Here is an 18356-nt window from a genome sequence, read left to right as displayed (position 1 = left end):
CTTTTCCCATATCCTTCGTTTTCTTTTTGTACTGTAGCATAGTGTTGAATACGAACTTTGCAGTCAGATGATCCTGTGTTCAAATCTAGAACTCACATCTTACTGTGTAACTTTGGCAGATCATATAACTTCTCTAAGCCTAAATTTCCTCCACTATAAAAGGGGGATACAATCCTCTATCTTTTAGGGTGTTGAAGAAATTATATGAAATATACATAAAGAAGGCCAGGCGCAGTGGCTCACGCCTGTAATCCCAGCACTTTGGGAGGCCGAGGTGGGCAGATCACGAGGTCAGGAGATTGAGACCATCCTGGCTAACACAGTGAAACCCTGTCTCTACTAAAAATACAACAACAAAAAAATTAGCTGGGCGTGGTGGTAGGCGCCTGTAGTCCCAGCTACTCGGGAGGCTGAGGCAGGAGAATGGTGTGAACCTAGGAGGCAGAGCTTGCAGTGAGCCGAGATTGTACCACTGCACTCCAGCGTGGGCAACAGAGTGAGACTCTGTCTCAAAACACACACACACACACACACACACACACACACATACACACACACACACAAAGAGATGATCAGATCACTGGTAGGCTAAATGGTATTTTTTTTTTTTTTTGAGAGTCAGTGAGGTTTAGTGGAAATGACATAAAATTTAGAGTTAAACAGTCTTGAATTTGAATTCTTGCTCCACCACTTACTGGCAAGTCTTATCAAGTTTCTGTGCCTGTTTCCTTATCTATAAAATGGAGTAAATAATATAGATCTAATAGAATGTGAATGAAGTGATAAACATTTACAATTGTATCTGGCTACCAATAGGCATTTAAAAAATAAAGCTGCCTCTCAGTAGAACTTGCAGTAGCTGACTTGTCCTCTAGTAGTCCCCAACTGGTGACACCTGATCTATTTACTCAGGCATATCACCACTAAGGACCAAGAGGTGCCAAAGCACTAAGGAATTTTAACTTCGAACCTCTTTTGAGGCTGTAAAGTAATATAAAAAGACAGAGAATGATACAATGCTATGAAAAGACCACCATAAGGAAGTCTGGGTCTGTTCCAGCTTGAGCACTAACCACCTGTATAATGCCATAAGTTACATGGCCAGATCTGTAACATATGAGGGTTGGCCTAGATTAGTGGCTAATGTCTGGACTTTTTTTTTTTTTAAGATGGAGTCTCGCTCTGTTGCCCTAGCTAGAATGCAGTGGTACGATCTCGGCTCACTGCAACCACCACTTCCCGGGTTAAAGCAATTCTCCTGCCTCAGCAGCCCGAGTACCTCGGATTACAGGCATGAGCCATCATGCCTGGCTATTTTTTGTATCTTTAATAGAGACAGGGTTTCACCACGTTGGTCAGGCTGGTCTCGAACTCCTGACCTCAGGTGATCCACCTGCCTCGGCCTCCCAAACTGCTAGGATTACAGGCGTGAGCCACTGCGTCCAGCCTGGACATGTTTTTTTTATTGGCACAACTGGGGACTGCTACTGGTATTAAGTGGGTAGAGGCCGGGAATGCTGCTAAACATTATACAATGCACAGTACAGACCCCCACAACAAAGAATTATATGGTCAAAATGTCAATAGCGCTGAGATCAACAAACTCTGGCCTAGATGACTAATAAGTTATCTTCAAACTCTAACATACTAAAAGGCTATGACAAGGCAGCACTGATACAGTTTGTATATCTGTCCCCTCCAAATCTCATGTTAAAATGAGACCCCCGATGCTGGAGGTGGGGCCTGGTGAGAAGTGTTTGGGTCATGGGGACAGATCCCTCATGAGTGGCCTGGTCCCCTCTCCACAGTAATGAGTGTGTTCTCGCTCTATTAGTTCACACTGGAGCTGTTTAAGAGAGTGGCCTCCCTTCCATCTCTCTCATGCGCGTGTGCTTTTTGTCTCCCTCTTACAACTGGATGCTCTCTGAACCCTCAGCAACTGCAGATACTGGCACAATGCTTTCTTACAGCCTGCAGAATTGTGAGCCAAATAAACCTCTTTTCTTTATAAATTACTAAGCCTCAGGTATTCCTTTATAACACCACAAAGTAGATTAACACAAGCACCAACATTGATCAGGTGACGTTCTTATCAACATCTGTCTCTGAATGGCTTCTTAAGATGTTGCTCTAAATCCCCCTAAAGTCAGATATTTAGATACTCCCTCCATATCCACTAAGAGAAATTTAGATATTTCCCTCAGATATTTTGATATCTGAAATCAGTGCCATATTACTGAGCAGTCCTTCCTTTGTAACAAGAAGAAACCTAGGGATGAAAGACACACTGTACTCCAAGCACTTGGTCTCTCATCCTTTACAGTCAGAATCCATGCTTCCAAAGCCATGAGATTCCTTTTGGGAGAGCAGATAATTTAAATAAATATGAATTAAGAAGGTCAGGTGTGGTGGTTCATGCCTGTAATACCCAGTACTTTGGGAGGCCAACACAGGCAGATTGCTTGAGCCCAGGAGTTCGAGACCAGCCTGAGCAACACAGTGAGACCACATCTCTACAAAAACTACAAAACTTAGCCGGCATGGTGGCACACATCTGTACTCCCAGCTACTCAGGAGGCTGAGGTGGGAGGATCACTTAAGTTCGGGAGGTTGAGGCTGCAGTGAGCTGTGACTGTGCCACCCTACTCCAGCCTGAGTGACAGAGTGAGACCCAGTCTCCAAAAAAAAAAAAAAAAAAAGAATTAAGGTTAGAAGATGTGACACACACAAAGTAAAGATGAATCTTGGCCAGGTGCGATGGCTCATGCCTGTAATCCCAGCACTTTGGGAGGCCAAAGCAGGTGGATCACAAGGTCAGGAGTTCAAAACCAGCCTGGCCAACATGGTAAAACCCCGTCTCCACTAAAAATACAAAAATTAGCTGGGCGTGGTGGCAGGTGCCTGTAATCCCAGCTACTCAGGAGGCAGAGGCAGGAGACTCACTTGAAACCAGAAGGCGGAGGTTGCAGTGAGCCGTGATCACACCACTGCACTCCAGCCTAGGCAACAAGAATGAAACTCCATCTTAAAAAAAAAAAAAAAAAAGAATCTCAAATACATCATGCAAAGTGAAAGAAGCCAGATTCAAACAACTACATACTGTTTGATTCCATTTATATGACGTTCTGGAACTGATGAAACTGTAGGGACAGAAAATAGATCAGTAATTGCCAGGGGCTGAGGAAATAGACTATAAAAGAGCATGAAGCAATTTCTGGGATGATAGACTATTTTGTATATTGATTATAGTGTCAGTTACACACATGAAAGTGTTACTGTACACTAAAAAGGTGAATTTGGCCAAGCGTGGTGGCTCATGCCTATAATCGCAACATTTTAGGAGGCCAAGGCGGGAGGATTGCTTGAGTCCAGGAGTTCAAGACCAGCCTGGACAATATAGCAAGACCCTATCTCTATTAAAAATAATAATAATAATAAATAATTGTTTAAAAAAAAGGTAAATGTTTTACTATACCTAAATTATACTTCAACAGACTGACCCCTCCCCTCAAAATCTGATCACTAATGCTGTGGAGAGCTGGATGTGGTGGCTCACACCTGTAATCCCAGCACTTTGGGAGGCTGAGGTGGACCACTTGAAGTCAGGAGTTCGAGACCAGCCTGGCCAATATGGTGAAACCTCATCTCTACTAAAAATACAAAAATCAGTTGGGCGTGGTGGTGCACGCTTGTAGTCCCAGCTACTCGGGAGGCTGAGGCACAAGAATCACTTGAACCCAGGAGGCAGAGGTTGCAGTGAGCCAAGATTGTGCCACTGCACTCCAGCCTGGATGACTAAGACTCTATTCCCCACACCCCTCCCAAAAAAAATGCTGTGGAGAGGATAAACTGGATTATATCCAAATTCTTTCCCACCCCAAGTCCTAAGATTGTATGGATTCTACCTTTCCTACCCATGGTGGCCTCAGAGCCATAGTGATTAGGGTTAAATCTGGGCTCCAATTTCTGTGTTAAAGCAAAGAGCCCCTCTGATTGTATCATATAGATATGAGTCCTGCCACCATTCCGGGACCTCTGGCTCCACTCCAGCTTGTGACAGAGGTTCCCTTCCTTCTCTTTCCTATCCTAACTCCTCTTAGGACTGATGAGGGACTCAGACAATTAATAAACAAGCCAAAAGAAACCTCAGGAGACACTGGTTTTATCTCTCTGCACAGGCTTCCTGTCTGGATCTCATTTGATCTTTCCACTAAATTTCAAATCAGGCAAAAGAAAAATCACATTTATGAATCTCCCTCCTCTATGGCCTTTTGGGCTTTCACTAGATTTTTATACAGTTAAGGCACGTAAATGTAAAATATGGGCCTCACAACCAAACTGATACTCAAGCTTATTGATACTAATACACACATACACACACACACAAACATATAAAATTTTAACACATTCACACACCCCTTCCAAGATGACTGATTTATCAAATGTTATACAAAATAGTTAATTATTCTTACATACAGAACAGCCACACATATGCCATGGCCAGGGAGGTCTCAAACAGCTATCAGAATGCTCATACTCTCTGCTAACGGAAAGGCCACTGTCTATGCCACAAATCTAGCCACAACTGTGGACTGTTATAGGAGTCCCATCTTTCTTACTGAAAGTCAGTTACTTTGCTGGTTCTTCTTGGAGGAGCTCAAGGGAATGGTTACAAACACTAGTAACCAGATGCCTCATACACACTTGAGTGCTGAGATATAAAATCAACGGCTGGCCTGGCGTGGTGACTCATGCCTGTAATCCTAGCACTTTGGGAAGCTGAGGTGGGTGGATCACCTGAGGTCAGGAGTTCGAGACCAGCCTGACCAACATGGAGAAACCTCGTCTCTACTAAAAATACAAAATTAGCCAGGCATGGTGGCGCATGCCTGTAATCCCAGCTACTTGGGAGGCTGAGGCAGGAGAATCACTTGAACCCAGAAGGCAGAAGTTGCAGTGAGCTGAGATGGTGCCATTGCACCCCAGGCTGGGCAACAAGAGCAAAACTCCATCCCCCGCCTAAAAAAATTATAAAAAAATAAAAATAAATAAATAAATCAAGGGCCACAAGACAAGCCTAGACCTGCCCCTGTCCTCGTATTCAAAAGGACAGAGAAGACTCAGTGGAGGGCAGGTAATGTCCATACTGCCCTTTTCTACTGAGCATTAACAGCAAACACATTAGGACTACAAAGGTGAGATGCTTATATAACAGAAGAGGCCCACTGTGACAGCAAATCCCACAGTGGTCTAGGGTCGTATTTCTGTGTGTTCCTTTCAGAAGGGAAGAATGGGGTAATTTAGAAATACTTAAATTTAGAAATATCTAAATCAGTGATTTAGAAATATTCAATCATCTTCAGAAGTCTACAACAGCAAAAAATCAGTCCTATTTCCTCTGAGTCACTCGGACTTGATAATGTTGTTCCTTTGACATAATTATTAAAAGCTTTATAGCTGGGTGCAGTGACTCATGCCTATAATTCCAGCACTTTGGGAGGCTGAGGTGGGATAATTGCTTGAGCCAAGGAGTTCAAGACCAGCCTGGGCAACATGATGAAAACCTGTCTCTACAAAAAATACAAAAATTAGCTGGGCATAGGGGCACACACCTGTAGTCCCAGCTACTGAGGAGGCTGTGGTGGGAAGATCTCTTTCAGCCCAGAAGGCAGAGGCTGAAGTGAGCTGAGATTATGCTGCATTCCAGCCTGGGCAACAGAGCAAGATCATCTCCCCCACCCACCGCCCCCAAAAAAAAGTTTTACAAGAGACTGAAATACTTGTCAGAAAACATACTTTGGCTTTTTATTCAAAGTTATATAGAATCCTAGGCAATGATAATCCAGGTTCCCCCAAAATATTTATATTTCCAATAGTATTTCCCAAGGATATATTCCCATAGTCTTTTCTTTCATATGTGATATGATGATAATGAACCATGAAAGGCCAAGTAAATGGCTTTCCCAATTTTAGGTTTGGACTTTTGCAAAGCACCCTGATAGCTGCTGGGGCAAGGGAAACCGTCTGTGGCCACCGAAGCGAATGTGGCAAGGCTTACTGGCCGTGATGTGGACTGGGTACGTGGCTTTTAACAGTGCTCAAACCCAAATAACACTGCCGCTTCAGAGAAACAGAGAGGTCCTGTAGACCCACTGGCCAGACCTGCTGCTGCCCTGGAAACTTGAAAGAGAGCTAAGCAGAACCACAGGACACATGACAGGTGACCAACAGGCTCAGCTGGCAAAGCTCTGGCTGCTCAAACAGCAGATCGATAGACTCACCTGCCTCCTACCTACCTTGCAGGCTGGCTTACTAGCTGTCTAGCCCTTTCCCACTCTGCCTAGGAGGACAAGTACAAGCTTAAGGTTCAAAGAAGATACTAGCCTCTATAATTCCCTTGTGCTGCACATAATACACGGCCGTTCACCTATCATAGGAGCAGGACACTACCTGAACTAACTTATAGCCCCCTGAATCATGAGGAGGCTCAAACTTAAATGGACACTAACCAACTTAGATGTCCTGGCAAGCAGTCTTTTCCCACCTTCTTTGTTCTTTCTGGAAGTGATAACTCTCACTACCATTTCTCAGACCAAAACATCATTAGTTTCAGACCAAAGTATCATAAGAAATAGCCAGGACTCAGATTTCATGTAAATTTCCCAATGAATATCCAGTTATGTAGAAATGAGGAATACACAATAAGATTACATTTGAAATAAGCTTCTTTTGTTAATGTTACCATGAAAATGATTCCTTGAAAAGGCCACTGGTTTCTTGATGTATTGAAGTTTCTTCCTTTTGAAAATTTGTTGGTTATTTTGACATTTTCTTAAAGTACCAATTAGAGTACTTCCAATCTGTACAATTGTGCTATAATAACCTTGAGAAGTATCTTTATAATAAACATCTTAAACATTATACACAAAAAAAGAACTGAAGAGAGTGAAAGAAAAATGATAAATGATATTACCACATCTTGAGATGCATACTGGGGATCCTCTGGGTTGACTGACCAGTAGCAGTAATCAAAGCCAAACGCCATAACCTTCTCCCGGGAGTCCCCAAAGCCATCTGGTCGACTGTCCACCTAAAATCAAACATAGGATCCAGTGTCTTTCTATCATAATATTAGAATTTGGCCAGTGGCACTTGATCACCCTCTACCATAGCTAGAGAGACTTGGACTGGTCATGAGACTGTTTATATTATCTTCCTGAAAAAGAAAAGGTAAACTTTGTCTCCATCTTATTAGATACAAATAAAACACAGAGAACTAAATTTGTCTGTCATCCTATCATATATCTGCCTACATAAGAACCAACTATATGAGACATGGTAAAGCTTGAGAGAGAAAGCCTCTCCCGCTCTGGGCATCTTCTTATCACTACAGGTTGAATGTCCCTTCTTTGAAATGCTCGGGACCAGAAGCGTTTTGGATTTTTTTGGATTTCAGAGTTTTTTGGATTTCTGAATATTTATATATACATAATGAGATTATCTGGGGGATGAATCCAAGTCTAAACATGAAATCCTTTTATGTTTCATATACACTTTATAAACATAGCTTGAAGATAAATTTATACATTTTTGTGCATAAAACAGTTTTGTGCATAAAATAATTTTGTGCATAAAACAGTTTTGGCTGCAACCCATCACATGAAACCAGCTGTGACACTTTCCACTCGTGGCGTCATGTCAGCATTCAAAAAGCTTCAGATTTTGAAGGATTTCAGATTTCAAATTTTCAAATTAAGATGCTCAACCTATATTCTTTTCTAAGTATTTCTGCAGAGGATCCTGGAGTGTGTGAGTAGTGTGGCCATGGTGCCTGACGGGCTCCATCAACCTGGGGCTTTCACTGAGATTCCTGGAATATTCAACCTCCAATTAGACACCACATTGGACAGAAGAGCCAGAAGCAATCTAGCTGCTCAAGGTAGATGAGAGTAGAGCCAGAGTTTGGCCTTGCACTGACCTCCGGGTACTGGAGAGAATGGCGTTCTTCACCAAAATGCCTTATTTTATACACTCTGGATGGGGAACGACAACCCTGACACCAGCCATCACAAATGACAGAAGAATGAGGCCGCCAGAATGATTAAGAGATTCTATATGGATAACTGACCTCAGGGAAGTAAGCAGCCAGGGAGGTGTGCAGAAGGCAGATTCAAGTTTGACTGATTCTTAGAAACAAAAACATGAGATCTTAGAACAAAGCAGCTGAAGTGATTAGGCAACAGAGATATAAATAAGAGACAGCAAAGAATAAAAGGTCCTTTGTCCCTGGGGAGCCCTGTTGAAAGTCTGGTAGGTCCCCATTGTTTTTTAGCAGAGAACTACTGACAAGAGGAAACAGATCACATCACAGGAGTAACAAGAGAGCAGGCATGACTGTGAAGACTGGGGTCCAAATAACTCTCACTTTTGCCAGTTTCCTCAGCTCTCAGGAATGCTGAGTGCCACCTGCAAGCTGACTATAGCAACAGTCACATGGTCAGCTTCCCCAGTCTCTCTCCACTCCTCAAGGCCCAGAAAGAAAGAAACCTCTCCATCTTCTGTTTGCCTAGTAAATGGAGGAACAGGGTGGAGAAAATTAGGCCGAAGGGAGACTGAGGGGTATGGAAGGAAGTTCCAAGTGTCTGTCCAGTCATGACTCAAAGTTCACTGAGATCTGTGAAACAGAATTTGTAACAAAACCCAGGTTAGTGACTGACTCCCTTCTGGGATCTGAAAGATGTTGCTTGGATCTCAGTATAGCTAAAATAAACCCTGCATTACCAGGTGCATACTAAAATCCCTAATAATGTCTCTAGATAAAGTGGTATCAACTGAAAAGATTAGCACAAAGTTTAACTGGTCAGGTGAGTTAAATAGCATATGGATTGCCTACAGCATGATTTAACTATTGCCCCCAAAACATCCCAAGTTTACTTTCAAAACATCTACCAACTAATTTCCCAAACAGTTGCACCCTATTTGATAAAACTTAGGCTGCAGCAGCCAAATGCCCTGCACTTCCGTCTTGATTTTATTTATTTATTTAATTTATTTTGAGACACAGTCTCGCTCTGTCACCCAGGCTGGAGTTCAGTGGCGTGATCTCAGCTCACTGCAAGCTCCGCCTCCCGGGTTCATGCCATTCTCCTGTCTCAGCCTCCCGAGTAGCTGGGACTACAGGCGTGCACCACCACGCCTGGCTAATTTTTTGTATTTTTAGTAGAGACGGGGTTTCTCCATGTTAGCCAGGATGGTCTCGATCTCCTGACCTCGTGATCCGCCCGCCTCAGCCTCCCAAAGTTCTGGGATTACAGGCGTGAGCCACTGCGCCCGGCCACCTTCTTGATTTCTTAATTTGCTTTATGATTGGCACAAGCTCTTCCCACTATTCCCCTTATATACCCTTCCCTCCCCAACTCTCAACACATTCACATATACACCTTCAGCCTGGAAGCCCCTGTAGCAATATTAGCTCCTCAGTGGAAAGAAAATGAAAAACAATTTCAGGCTTACCTTTAAATTCCTGATTTTCGCCACTTTGCCATCAACTTCCACAATAATTCTTCCCCCTTCTTTGGTCTCCCTAGAAACAAGACCCAAACTCAGAAGAAATGTTGCTTTTCTTTTTAAATCAAGAAAAAAGAAGCTGAAACCAGTGCTAGTGGGACAAAATATTTCCCTACTGCTGTACCCTTAAGAGAAGTGTCTGTCTCCATAAATGGCTGTAAGTGTCACGTCAAGCAATCCCCTAGCTGGCAGGCTTCCCTGGATCTTTACAATTTGGCTCTGGAACAGCTCACATTCACATTTAGTACCTTCTAGGTGTGAGGCACTGTATTAGGTGCACTACATATTGTTCTTCATCCTATGCTATCCTCCTACATACCCTCCTGACATAGTTTGCTAACATATCATTTTTACAGGCAGAGGACTAAAGCTGAGAGAAATTATGTAACTTGTCCAAGGTCACACAGCTATCAGTGGCAGAGCTAGGATTTAAACTCATATTTGTCTGACCACGAAGCCTAGGCTCTGAATTATACCTTAAAGTCAGGCTTAGAAACCCTAGAGAGTGCAGGGAGCAGTGGCTTGCACATATAATCCCAACTACTTGCAAGACTGAGAGGCAGGAGGATTGCTTGAGCCCAGGAGTTCAAGGGTGCAGCAAGCTATGATCACGATACTGCACCCCAGCCTGAGTGACAGAGCAAGATCTCATCTCTCAAAAGAAACTCCAGAGAGCATCCTTGGCCCAGCATATAACACAGCATCATCTCTCATTTTCCGTAGCATTTTGAGCATGGATATTGACAAAAAAAAAAAAAAAAAGTATTGGAATCCTCTCTGCTGAGACCCTGAGAATATATTTCTCAAATTCTTTCCTTATATCTTCTTAAATTAGAAGGAGGGCCAAGATCCTCAAGAATCTTCCTATGTTGCAGTTATCTGGTAATACTGCTAACAACTAAACAATCTCTACACTCACTTTAATGGGCTTAATCCAGATGACCCACACACACATCTGATGCCTATCTTTTTTCATAATATAAAAAGTCACAGCTAAAGTACTCATGACCAAAATGTTAACAGATGAGAATTAATTAGTACATCCTCCTTACTAATATATAATATTATATATAATCCTCCTTACCAAATATAATTGATCCAATATCAATTATATTTAATTGATAATGAAAGTTATCAATTAAATTACTCCTAGCCTAGAACCTGAAAGTTGAGACAATACCTTCAGTCTTATTTTTTATCCTTCCTCAGGCTTCCCAGGCTGTGACCTAGAGAACTAGGGGTAGGAGAAGCACAGTGAGACAGGGGTTTTTAGATTTAATTTTATTTACTGATTTATTTAGAGACAGGATCTCACTCTGTTGCCCAGGCTGGAGTGCAGTGGTGCAATCATAGCTCACTGCAGCCTCAATCTCCTGGGCGTAAGCATTTCTTCCACCTCAACTTCCCAAGTAGCCAGGATTACAAGCACATGCCACCATGCCCAGCTAATTTTTATTTTTTTATTTTTTGTTGACAGAGATTGGTATTGAACTCCTGGGTTCAGGCGATTCTCCTGCCTCAGTCTCCCAAAGTGCTGGGATTACAGGCGTAAGAAACAGTGCCTGACCCCTTGTAAAACTTTTAAAAACCAGACAGCCAAGCACAGGGGTCTGAGCAATAAAAATTGTTGTATTGTTTTATCAAATGTTCATAAAAATCATTGAAGTAGTTATCCCTATTTACAGACTTAAACAAAAACAAAAAAAGTTATATAGGCTTCCTGTCATCGTCTTCGCCGCCGCTGCTGAGGCTGGAAGATCGAGAGGCAGGGGTGTAGCGGGACGAGGGAACCAGAGGAAGCGAGCGAGGAGCGCGCAGAGCACGCTTTTCCGCCCGCCCGAGGGGCCGGAGCAGACCGGCCCGGCGCCGCCGCCTACCCGCCACACAAAGCCCAGAGCCCGCGCCCACAGCCATGTCCTCCTCCGCCGGCAGCGGCCATCCGCCCAGCCAGAGCCGCGCCTTCCCCACCCACACCGTGGTCATCAGCTACGCCGCGCAGCTACCTCATGACCACTGCACGACGCCCGAGGGGACGCTCTTCTCCACCACACCAGGAGGAACTCGAATCATTTATGATAGAAAGTTTCTGTTGGATCTTCGCAGTTCTCCTACGGCTAGGACCCCACCCTGCCATCTGCCCAATATCCCAGGAGTCACTAGCCCTGGCACCTTAAGTGAAGACTCCAAAGTAGAAGTCAGTAATTTGAACAACCCTGACAAGAAACATGCAGTTGGGGGTGGTGCCAGTTGGAGATGGACATCTGACTCTCCTGCAAGGATTAGAAGAAAAGCAGCAACAGGGACACCTGAATGCACCTGATTTGGCCAATAGGATCAACAGTGAAAAGACCGAAGAGGCAATACCAGCAGTCCCCATTACATTCTCCACCTCCCACTCCTCCTCTGGGTGCCAAATGATGATAGGAAGATAAGCTTCATCTGACCATTTCTTCTCCCTGTCTCCTGTTCCCCTTCCCAGTTAAACAAGTTAGATTGAAGGCCCTTGGTGTATTTTCTGTAGAGCTAAGCATCCCTTAGAGGAAAACAGTTAAACTCTGGCTTTCCTAGTTTTCTTTTTTTTTTTTTTTTTTTTTAGACGAAGTCTTGCCCTGTCTCCCAGGCTGGAGTGCAGTGGCATGATCTCGGCTCACTGCAACCTCCGCCTCCCCAGGTTCAAGCGATTCTCCTGCCTCAGCCTTCCGAGTAGCTGGGACTACAGGTGTGTGCCATCACACCGGGCTAACTTTTTGTATTTCTAGTAGAGACGGGGTTTCACCATATTGGCCAGGCTGGTCTCGAACTCCTGACCTTGTGATCTGCCTGCCTTGGCCTCCCAAAGTGCTGGGATTACAGGCGTGAGCCACCGTGCCCGGCCTCCTAGGCTCTCCTTTATTGAGTCACCCTCATACCCCGCAATTTTGTCCCAAACCCAATATCAACCTACAACTGCCTGGCGTGTTGTTGTGCTTGGGAAGAAATGGGGAAGTCTGGGGAAAGGATACAGAGGCTTGGTGGGCCTAACACCATTCATGTTCCTTACCCTCTGCCTCTCCTCCCTGTATCCCACCTATGGTTCAGTGCTGCAAGATTCTGGACTTGGGTCTTTAAAACCAGCAGGGGGAAATGATAAGAAGAGAGCTGCTTTTCCTTTTTACCTTCAGGTATTTGTCCCTTGGGACAGAGCACAGTTCGTACAACTCTGGTAGCATTACCCTGGGACACTGTTTTGAGGTCCACTTCCCTTCTTTCCTCTGGGAGGAATGTCTTCTGTCTTTGGTATTACAGTTCATCTTCCCATTCTTTTACTTAGCACATTTGTGCAGTCATTTTTAACTCCGTACATCAGAAGAGAGCCCTTGGTAACCAGTCTTGCTCTTCTTCTGCCATTCCTCCCTGCCTGCATCTTGTTGCTGGCAGAGTCCTCTTGTACTTCAAGAAAGCCAAGTGATTTTGTCGGCTCCTAGAGCAGGTCCATAGCAAGTAATAGAGGCACTTTGGCCTCCACTTGGTGGGTAAGGCCTGATCATAGTATCGTGTCAGATAATGCCTAAGAATGACCTCTGAAGAGCATTGACCCATTTGAGTACCCAGTCTCAGTAGTCATTTTTAAGTCCAGTTAGCATTGTGATAGCTGTTCTCAGATTGCAGGTCCTTATGTTTTGAGTTCGAAGTCGATTTTCAGAATGTTCTTAGAAAATAACTGCATTTTTTTCCCTTTGTGGATCTGCTTTGTTTGGCTGCTGAGATAGATAAGCATGGACTTAAAAAATGTGTTCCTCCCAGTTTTCTTGCCTTTCCTATCATACTCTGAATTTCCCTCCCTACCTCCCTCTCTCCTTCCTTTCCTTCCTTTTTCTCTACCTGGCCATTTTTCAAATTTACATCAAAGATACCTCAAGTGTTAGCATCTGAGAATATCTGTCACTCCTCTTATCTGAGAAGTGACCTTTTATTTTTAAGATGACTACAGACCTATTTTTAAATATGTTTTCAGTACCATTTTGAACAGCAACTTTCTAATTAAACATCTTCCAGTGTTAGGAAGGTGAGAAATGTTCATAGGCAAGTCTGCTGTTCTATGTCACCATCTTTTGTCTCTCCTCATCCCTCAGAAGCTCTTTCCTTTCCCCTCCAGTTTTGGGTGTGCATGTTTGGAGTTCATAGTGGGTGGTTTGTAAAAGTGGACCATTCTGCCTTGTTATGGGTTGTTCGTGAAAGACTCATTCTTTTCTCTGACCCTTTAGCTTTTGCATTCCCACCTACCTCTCCTGGGACTATTGACAGGCACAACAATCCCAGGAGAATGACTCCCCTCATAGAAAGACTAAAGCATCCATCCCCTCATAGTTAAGTAGCCACTGGTGTCCTGGGAATTTCTGGTTGGATTTGGTGTCCTGAACTTTCTTAGAAATCAGATCCCAGGGTGAGAGTCACAGGCCGTTTGGCCACAAAAGAAACCTGTTTGTTTTCCTTTTGAACTATGAAAAGACCCTGTTTGTGAACACATTTTAGAAAGAAGAGAGGATGTCTGCAGAACTTTGTTCTGTTTTCTGCTACAAAAATGTGAATAGTTCAGAGTGAAAACCTTTTGTGATGGCTGTCTCTCAGGAACAAGCTGGATTGCCAATGTTTTGGGGATGCTTTGAGTCTCAAAAATTGATAATCAGAAAAGTATCTTTTGTTTAATGTATCCCTGTTCTGATTTTAATTAAACTCCAAATCTCATTTTACATATTCTTCGAAAAACTTTTTTTAAAAAAAGCTATACAGTGGGTTAAGAGTAAGTTTTGAAGGGCAAATAGTCTTCTAGAGCCTACAGTATTGGCAGATCAGATATGTTCTCACAACGGTTAACTGAGGGTAGACAAGGGGCAGCAATTTCATAATGAGGTATGGAATTTCTGATTATGGGAAACTGTGAGGTAGAGAGGAGGACATCAAAACCATTTCCTATACAGCAGTATCATTTTATTGAGGGTCAGGCTGGGTGTGGTGGCTCATGCCTGTAATCTTAGCACTTTGGGAGGCCATGGCGGGCATATCACCTGAGGTCAGGAGTTCGAGACCAGCCTGGCCAACATGGTGAAACCCTCTCTCTACTAAAAATACAAAAATTAGCTAGGCATGGTGGCAGACGCCTGTAATCCCAGTTACTCAGGAGACTGGGACAGGAGAATCGCTTGAACCCAGGAGGCGGAGGTTCCAGTGAGCTGAGATCGTGCCACTGCACTCCAGCCTGGGTGACAGAGTGAGACTCCATCACCAAAAAAAAAAAAAAAAAAAGAAAGAAAAGAAAAAATTGAGGGTCAACTCTAGTCCTACTGAATAAATGCGCACTTGAGACACAAGTGCAACTTTTCTGTAATCTCAGAAAGAGCAGTAGGTCTAATGAATCAAATCTTGGCTCTAACTACTTTTAGAACTTAAGCCAAACCATTCTGTCATCTGGAAAAATAAAAAATAGAAGCTTGGGCCAGATTGTCTGTAAGATTTCTTCCCAAGCACATCAGATCCAATGACTTTGTCAACTGAGTGTGTGCCAATGACTTATTTGAAGGTTGGAACAAACCATATAATCACGAGATTCCCCACATTCAGATAAGCCTCAATGAAGACCGTATAACACACTCTGAAGAATAGCTGCCATCTCTGCAGGATTCTGTGAGAAGAGGGAAGTGATCTGGACCTCTTGGCTAGGGCCACACTGGGTTTATCTGTATCTGCTCCTGAATCTTCAGCCTGCTACAATCTGTTCACACCTGGGTATCTACAGTCTTGACATCCTACCACTTGCTGCTCAAGGCTCTTAACTTGAGCTAAAGTAAATAAATTGTGCTTTTCTTTTTCACTTCAGTTTTGTTTGATATGTTATTCTCTACTGCGGCTGCAAGTAAACCAATTTCAGCATCATTTTCTTAATCTAATTCATGCTATTATAAATTCCTAGTGTTCAGCTGGGCACGGTGGCTCACACCTGTAATCTCAGCACTTTGGGAGGCCTCAGGTGGGTGGATCACGAGGTCAGGAGATTGAGACCATCCTGCCTAACATGGTGAAACCCCATCTCTACTAAAAATACAAAAAATTAGCAGGGCGTGGGGGCAGGCGCCTATAGTCCCCGCTATTCAGGAGGCTGAGGCAGGAGAATGGCGTGAATACGGGAGGCGGAGCTTGCAGTGAGTTGAGATCGTCCACTGTACTCTAGCCTGGGCAACAGAGCCAGACTCTGTCTCAAAAAAATAAAATAAAATAAAATAAATAAAAATTAAAAAATAAATTCCTAGTGTCCAAGGAACTGAGAAGTTACTGTTAGGAGTGGTCAATATTGTTATCTTGAAAACCCTAAAAGAACAGTTTTACAAATACAGAATATACCAGAGGCTACCTCCAGAGTAGCATCTGCACATATGAAAAATCCCCCAGCCCTGAGCTACCACATCCACTTATGAAGAAGCCAGGTGTCCCACGCCATTTACCAATCAAAACGCAGCAGTTCAGGCTTTCCCTCTTTCTTCAGTGTACCTCTTTTGCCCTCTTCCTATTCTCTTTTTCTTTCTTTCCATTTCATTGCTCTTCTCGTTAGTCTGTCAATTACAAGACTTTTCAAAGACAATCATTTCCATATGAGGACGAACATAATCCTCACTAGTACCAAATTGTATTATGGGAGACAATGCCTATCTTAATCCTTCTGCCCAACTATCAAACTATCTTACGTCGTAGAGATTTTTAAACTTGCCAAATAATTCCAACATGTGCCTTCTGGTCCCCCAAAGGACACTCTGCCAGATTTACCTCCCATCACTCACTGCTCTCCACACCAACCACCCCTTCCCCATCAAAACTTAACCTCTAGTTAGTCCCTCACAGTCTAAGTCCTTTGCTCTTGGCGGTCTTACTACATAGATGGCTCTTTACACTCTCTCCACCTGTCAACAAACTCTACTTGATCTTTAAAAAACACTTCATCTGGTGACAAAGAGAAAAAAGTTCGTGGCTGTACACTGGATGTCTCAAGGGCTGAGATGAGAGGTGCGCGACCAAAATAAGCCACGAGGAAACGGGCACTGAGGGCTCTGACAGAAGGAAGGGGTTGGAACAACTTCCCCTACTTAACAGTTCCGTCCTGGATTAAGTCAGCTGTCGAGCACAGAAAGAAACCGTGAGCTGTGTGGGCCTCAATTTCCCCCTCACGCCTTCACATTCTGCTTTCTCCACATCTTCGCAGAGAAACCCATGCACACCCAGGAATACACAACATTCAGCCTCAGTCCTCATGGGTACACCCAAGCCCCCCAAAAGAGAGAGGAGAATGCTCATCCCTCTCCCAGCCTTTCTCAAAGGCCCAACCCGATGCCGCGAGCCTCGAGCCGCCGTCCCTCGAAACTCCTGCTGGCAGGACGCCAGCGACGCTCACCCAGGGCAGCCCTCCCGCGGCCGTCCGAGAACCGCTATCCCCAGGACACAACGCGAAAGCTCGACTGAGGTCCCGTCCCGACAGGCCTCCGTGGGTTCCGGACCCCGACCCCCCGGGTCACTTTGTCACCGGTTTCTGCGCGCCAGAATCTCTGGAGCGGGAGACGCTGACCTCCAGCTCTTCTCAGCTCCTGCGAAGCCTCAGGCGCCCCCTCCCGCCCAAACTCACCTCTTGCTGAGCGGCCGGACCCGCACGGCGACCCGCACGTTCGCCATCCGTCTGCCACAAACCAAGTCCAGCAAGTCAGCTCCGCGGCAGCATCCCAGGCCCCCGCCCTAAGCCCAGCCCCAGCCCCAGCCCCAGCCCCGCCCGCCCCACGCGCCTCTGGGGACGCCCCCGCGCGGACGGGAGCTGCCGCCCGAGCGGGGCGGTGCCTGCCTAGCTTCGGCCAATCCTGAGCCCGGTGGGCGGGAGAACTCCCGGCCCCGCCTCCCCCCAATCCTCCCTAAAGTCTCCCGACGCGCCCCCGCCCAAGCACGCGCAGCAGCCGGAGCAGGCAGGTTCCTTCCGAGACTCGGCCATTCCTTAGCCTGGTGGGCGGGAGGATGCCAGCGCTCGCTCCGCCTCGCTCCACCCGAAGCCTCCCGGGTCGCCCCCGCCCAAGCACGCGCTGCATCCAGAGCCGCGTGGTGCCGGCCTAGCCTTGGCTAGTCGGTGGGTGGGAGGACGCCCGGGCTCGCCTTGCCTCGCTACGACCCACGGCCTCCTGGGACGCCCCCACCCTTGCGCGTGCCGCGCCGGGCCCATCAGTGCCGGCCCAGCTTTCAGCCAATCCTGAGCCGAGTGGGCCGCGAGGACGCAGTGCCAAGTCTGTTGTTCCCGGCTCCGCTTACCCTGAAATAGTTTTTGTTCTTTGACTCGGTGTCCGTGCTATGTAAAGTCAAGTAAATCAATTAAGTTTTGTTCTGAAAGTTTGTAAAGTAATTTGCTAAATACTTTTATTTTCTGCGTTGGCTTGAACTGTCAATTCTGTGGTTAAATTTTCGAGGCAGGCTGGGTGCGGTGGCTCACACCTGTAATCCCAGCACTTTGGGAGGCTGAGGCCAGATCACCTGAGGTCAGGAGTTCGAGATCAGCCTGACCAACCTGGTGAAACCCCGTTTCTACTGAAAATACAAAAATTAGCCGGGCGTGTTGTCGAGCGCCTGTAATTCCAGCTACTCGGGAGGCTGAGGCAGGAGAATCACTTCAACCCGGGAGGTGGAGGCTGCAGTGAGCCCAGATCAGGCCACTGAACTTCAGCCTGGGCGACAGTGAAACCCCGTCTAAAAAAAATAAAATAAAATAACAGAAGGCAGTCTCTTACTGGCAA

General features: G+C 45.2%; 2 protein-coding genes across 2 annotated transcripts in view; one reads left to right on the top strand and one right to left on the bottom strand.

The window, feature by feature from the left end:
* Positions 1–17398, bottom strand: part of STARD9 (StAR related lipid transfer domain containing 9) — a 153132-nt gene extending 135734 nt beyond the window's left edge. Inside the window, exons 1-3 of the mRNA XM_050799310.1 lie at positions 17213–17398; positions 9514–9583; positions 6974–7090 (exon numbers count right to left, since the gene is read on the bottom strand). Of these exons, the coding sequence (XP_050655267.1) occupies positions 6974–7090; positions 9514–9583; positions 17213–17259 (234 nt within the window). The 5' untranslated portion in view covers positions 17260–17398. The remainder of the gene's footprint in view (positions 1–6973; positions 7091–9513; positions 9584–17212) is intronic.
* LOC126959885 (eukaryotic translation initiation factor 4E-binding protein 2-like) lies at positions 11480–12062 on the top strand. The gene has a single exon (XM_050799596.1). The coding sequence runs from the start codon at positions 11480–11482 to the stop codon at positions 11885–11887; it is 408 nt and encodes a 135-aa protein (XP_050655553.1). The 3' UTR covers positions 11888–12062.
* Positions 17399–18356: the final 958 nt, after the last annotated feature.

The sequence above is a fragment of the Macaca thibetana genome, chromosome 7 (assembly GCF_024542745.1).
Source record: "Macaca thibetana thibetana isolate TM-01 chromosome 7, ASM2454274v1, whole genome shotgun sequence".
Lineage (NCBI taxonomy): Eukaryota > Metazoa > Chordata > Mammalia > Primates > Cercopithecidae > Macaca > Macaca thibetana.
This window is presented reverse-complemented; position numbering and strand designations above follow the sequence as displayed.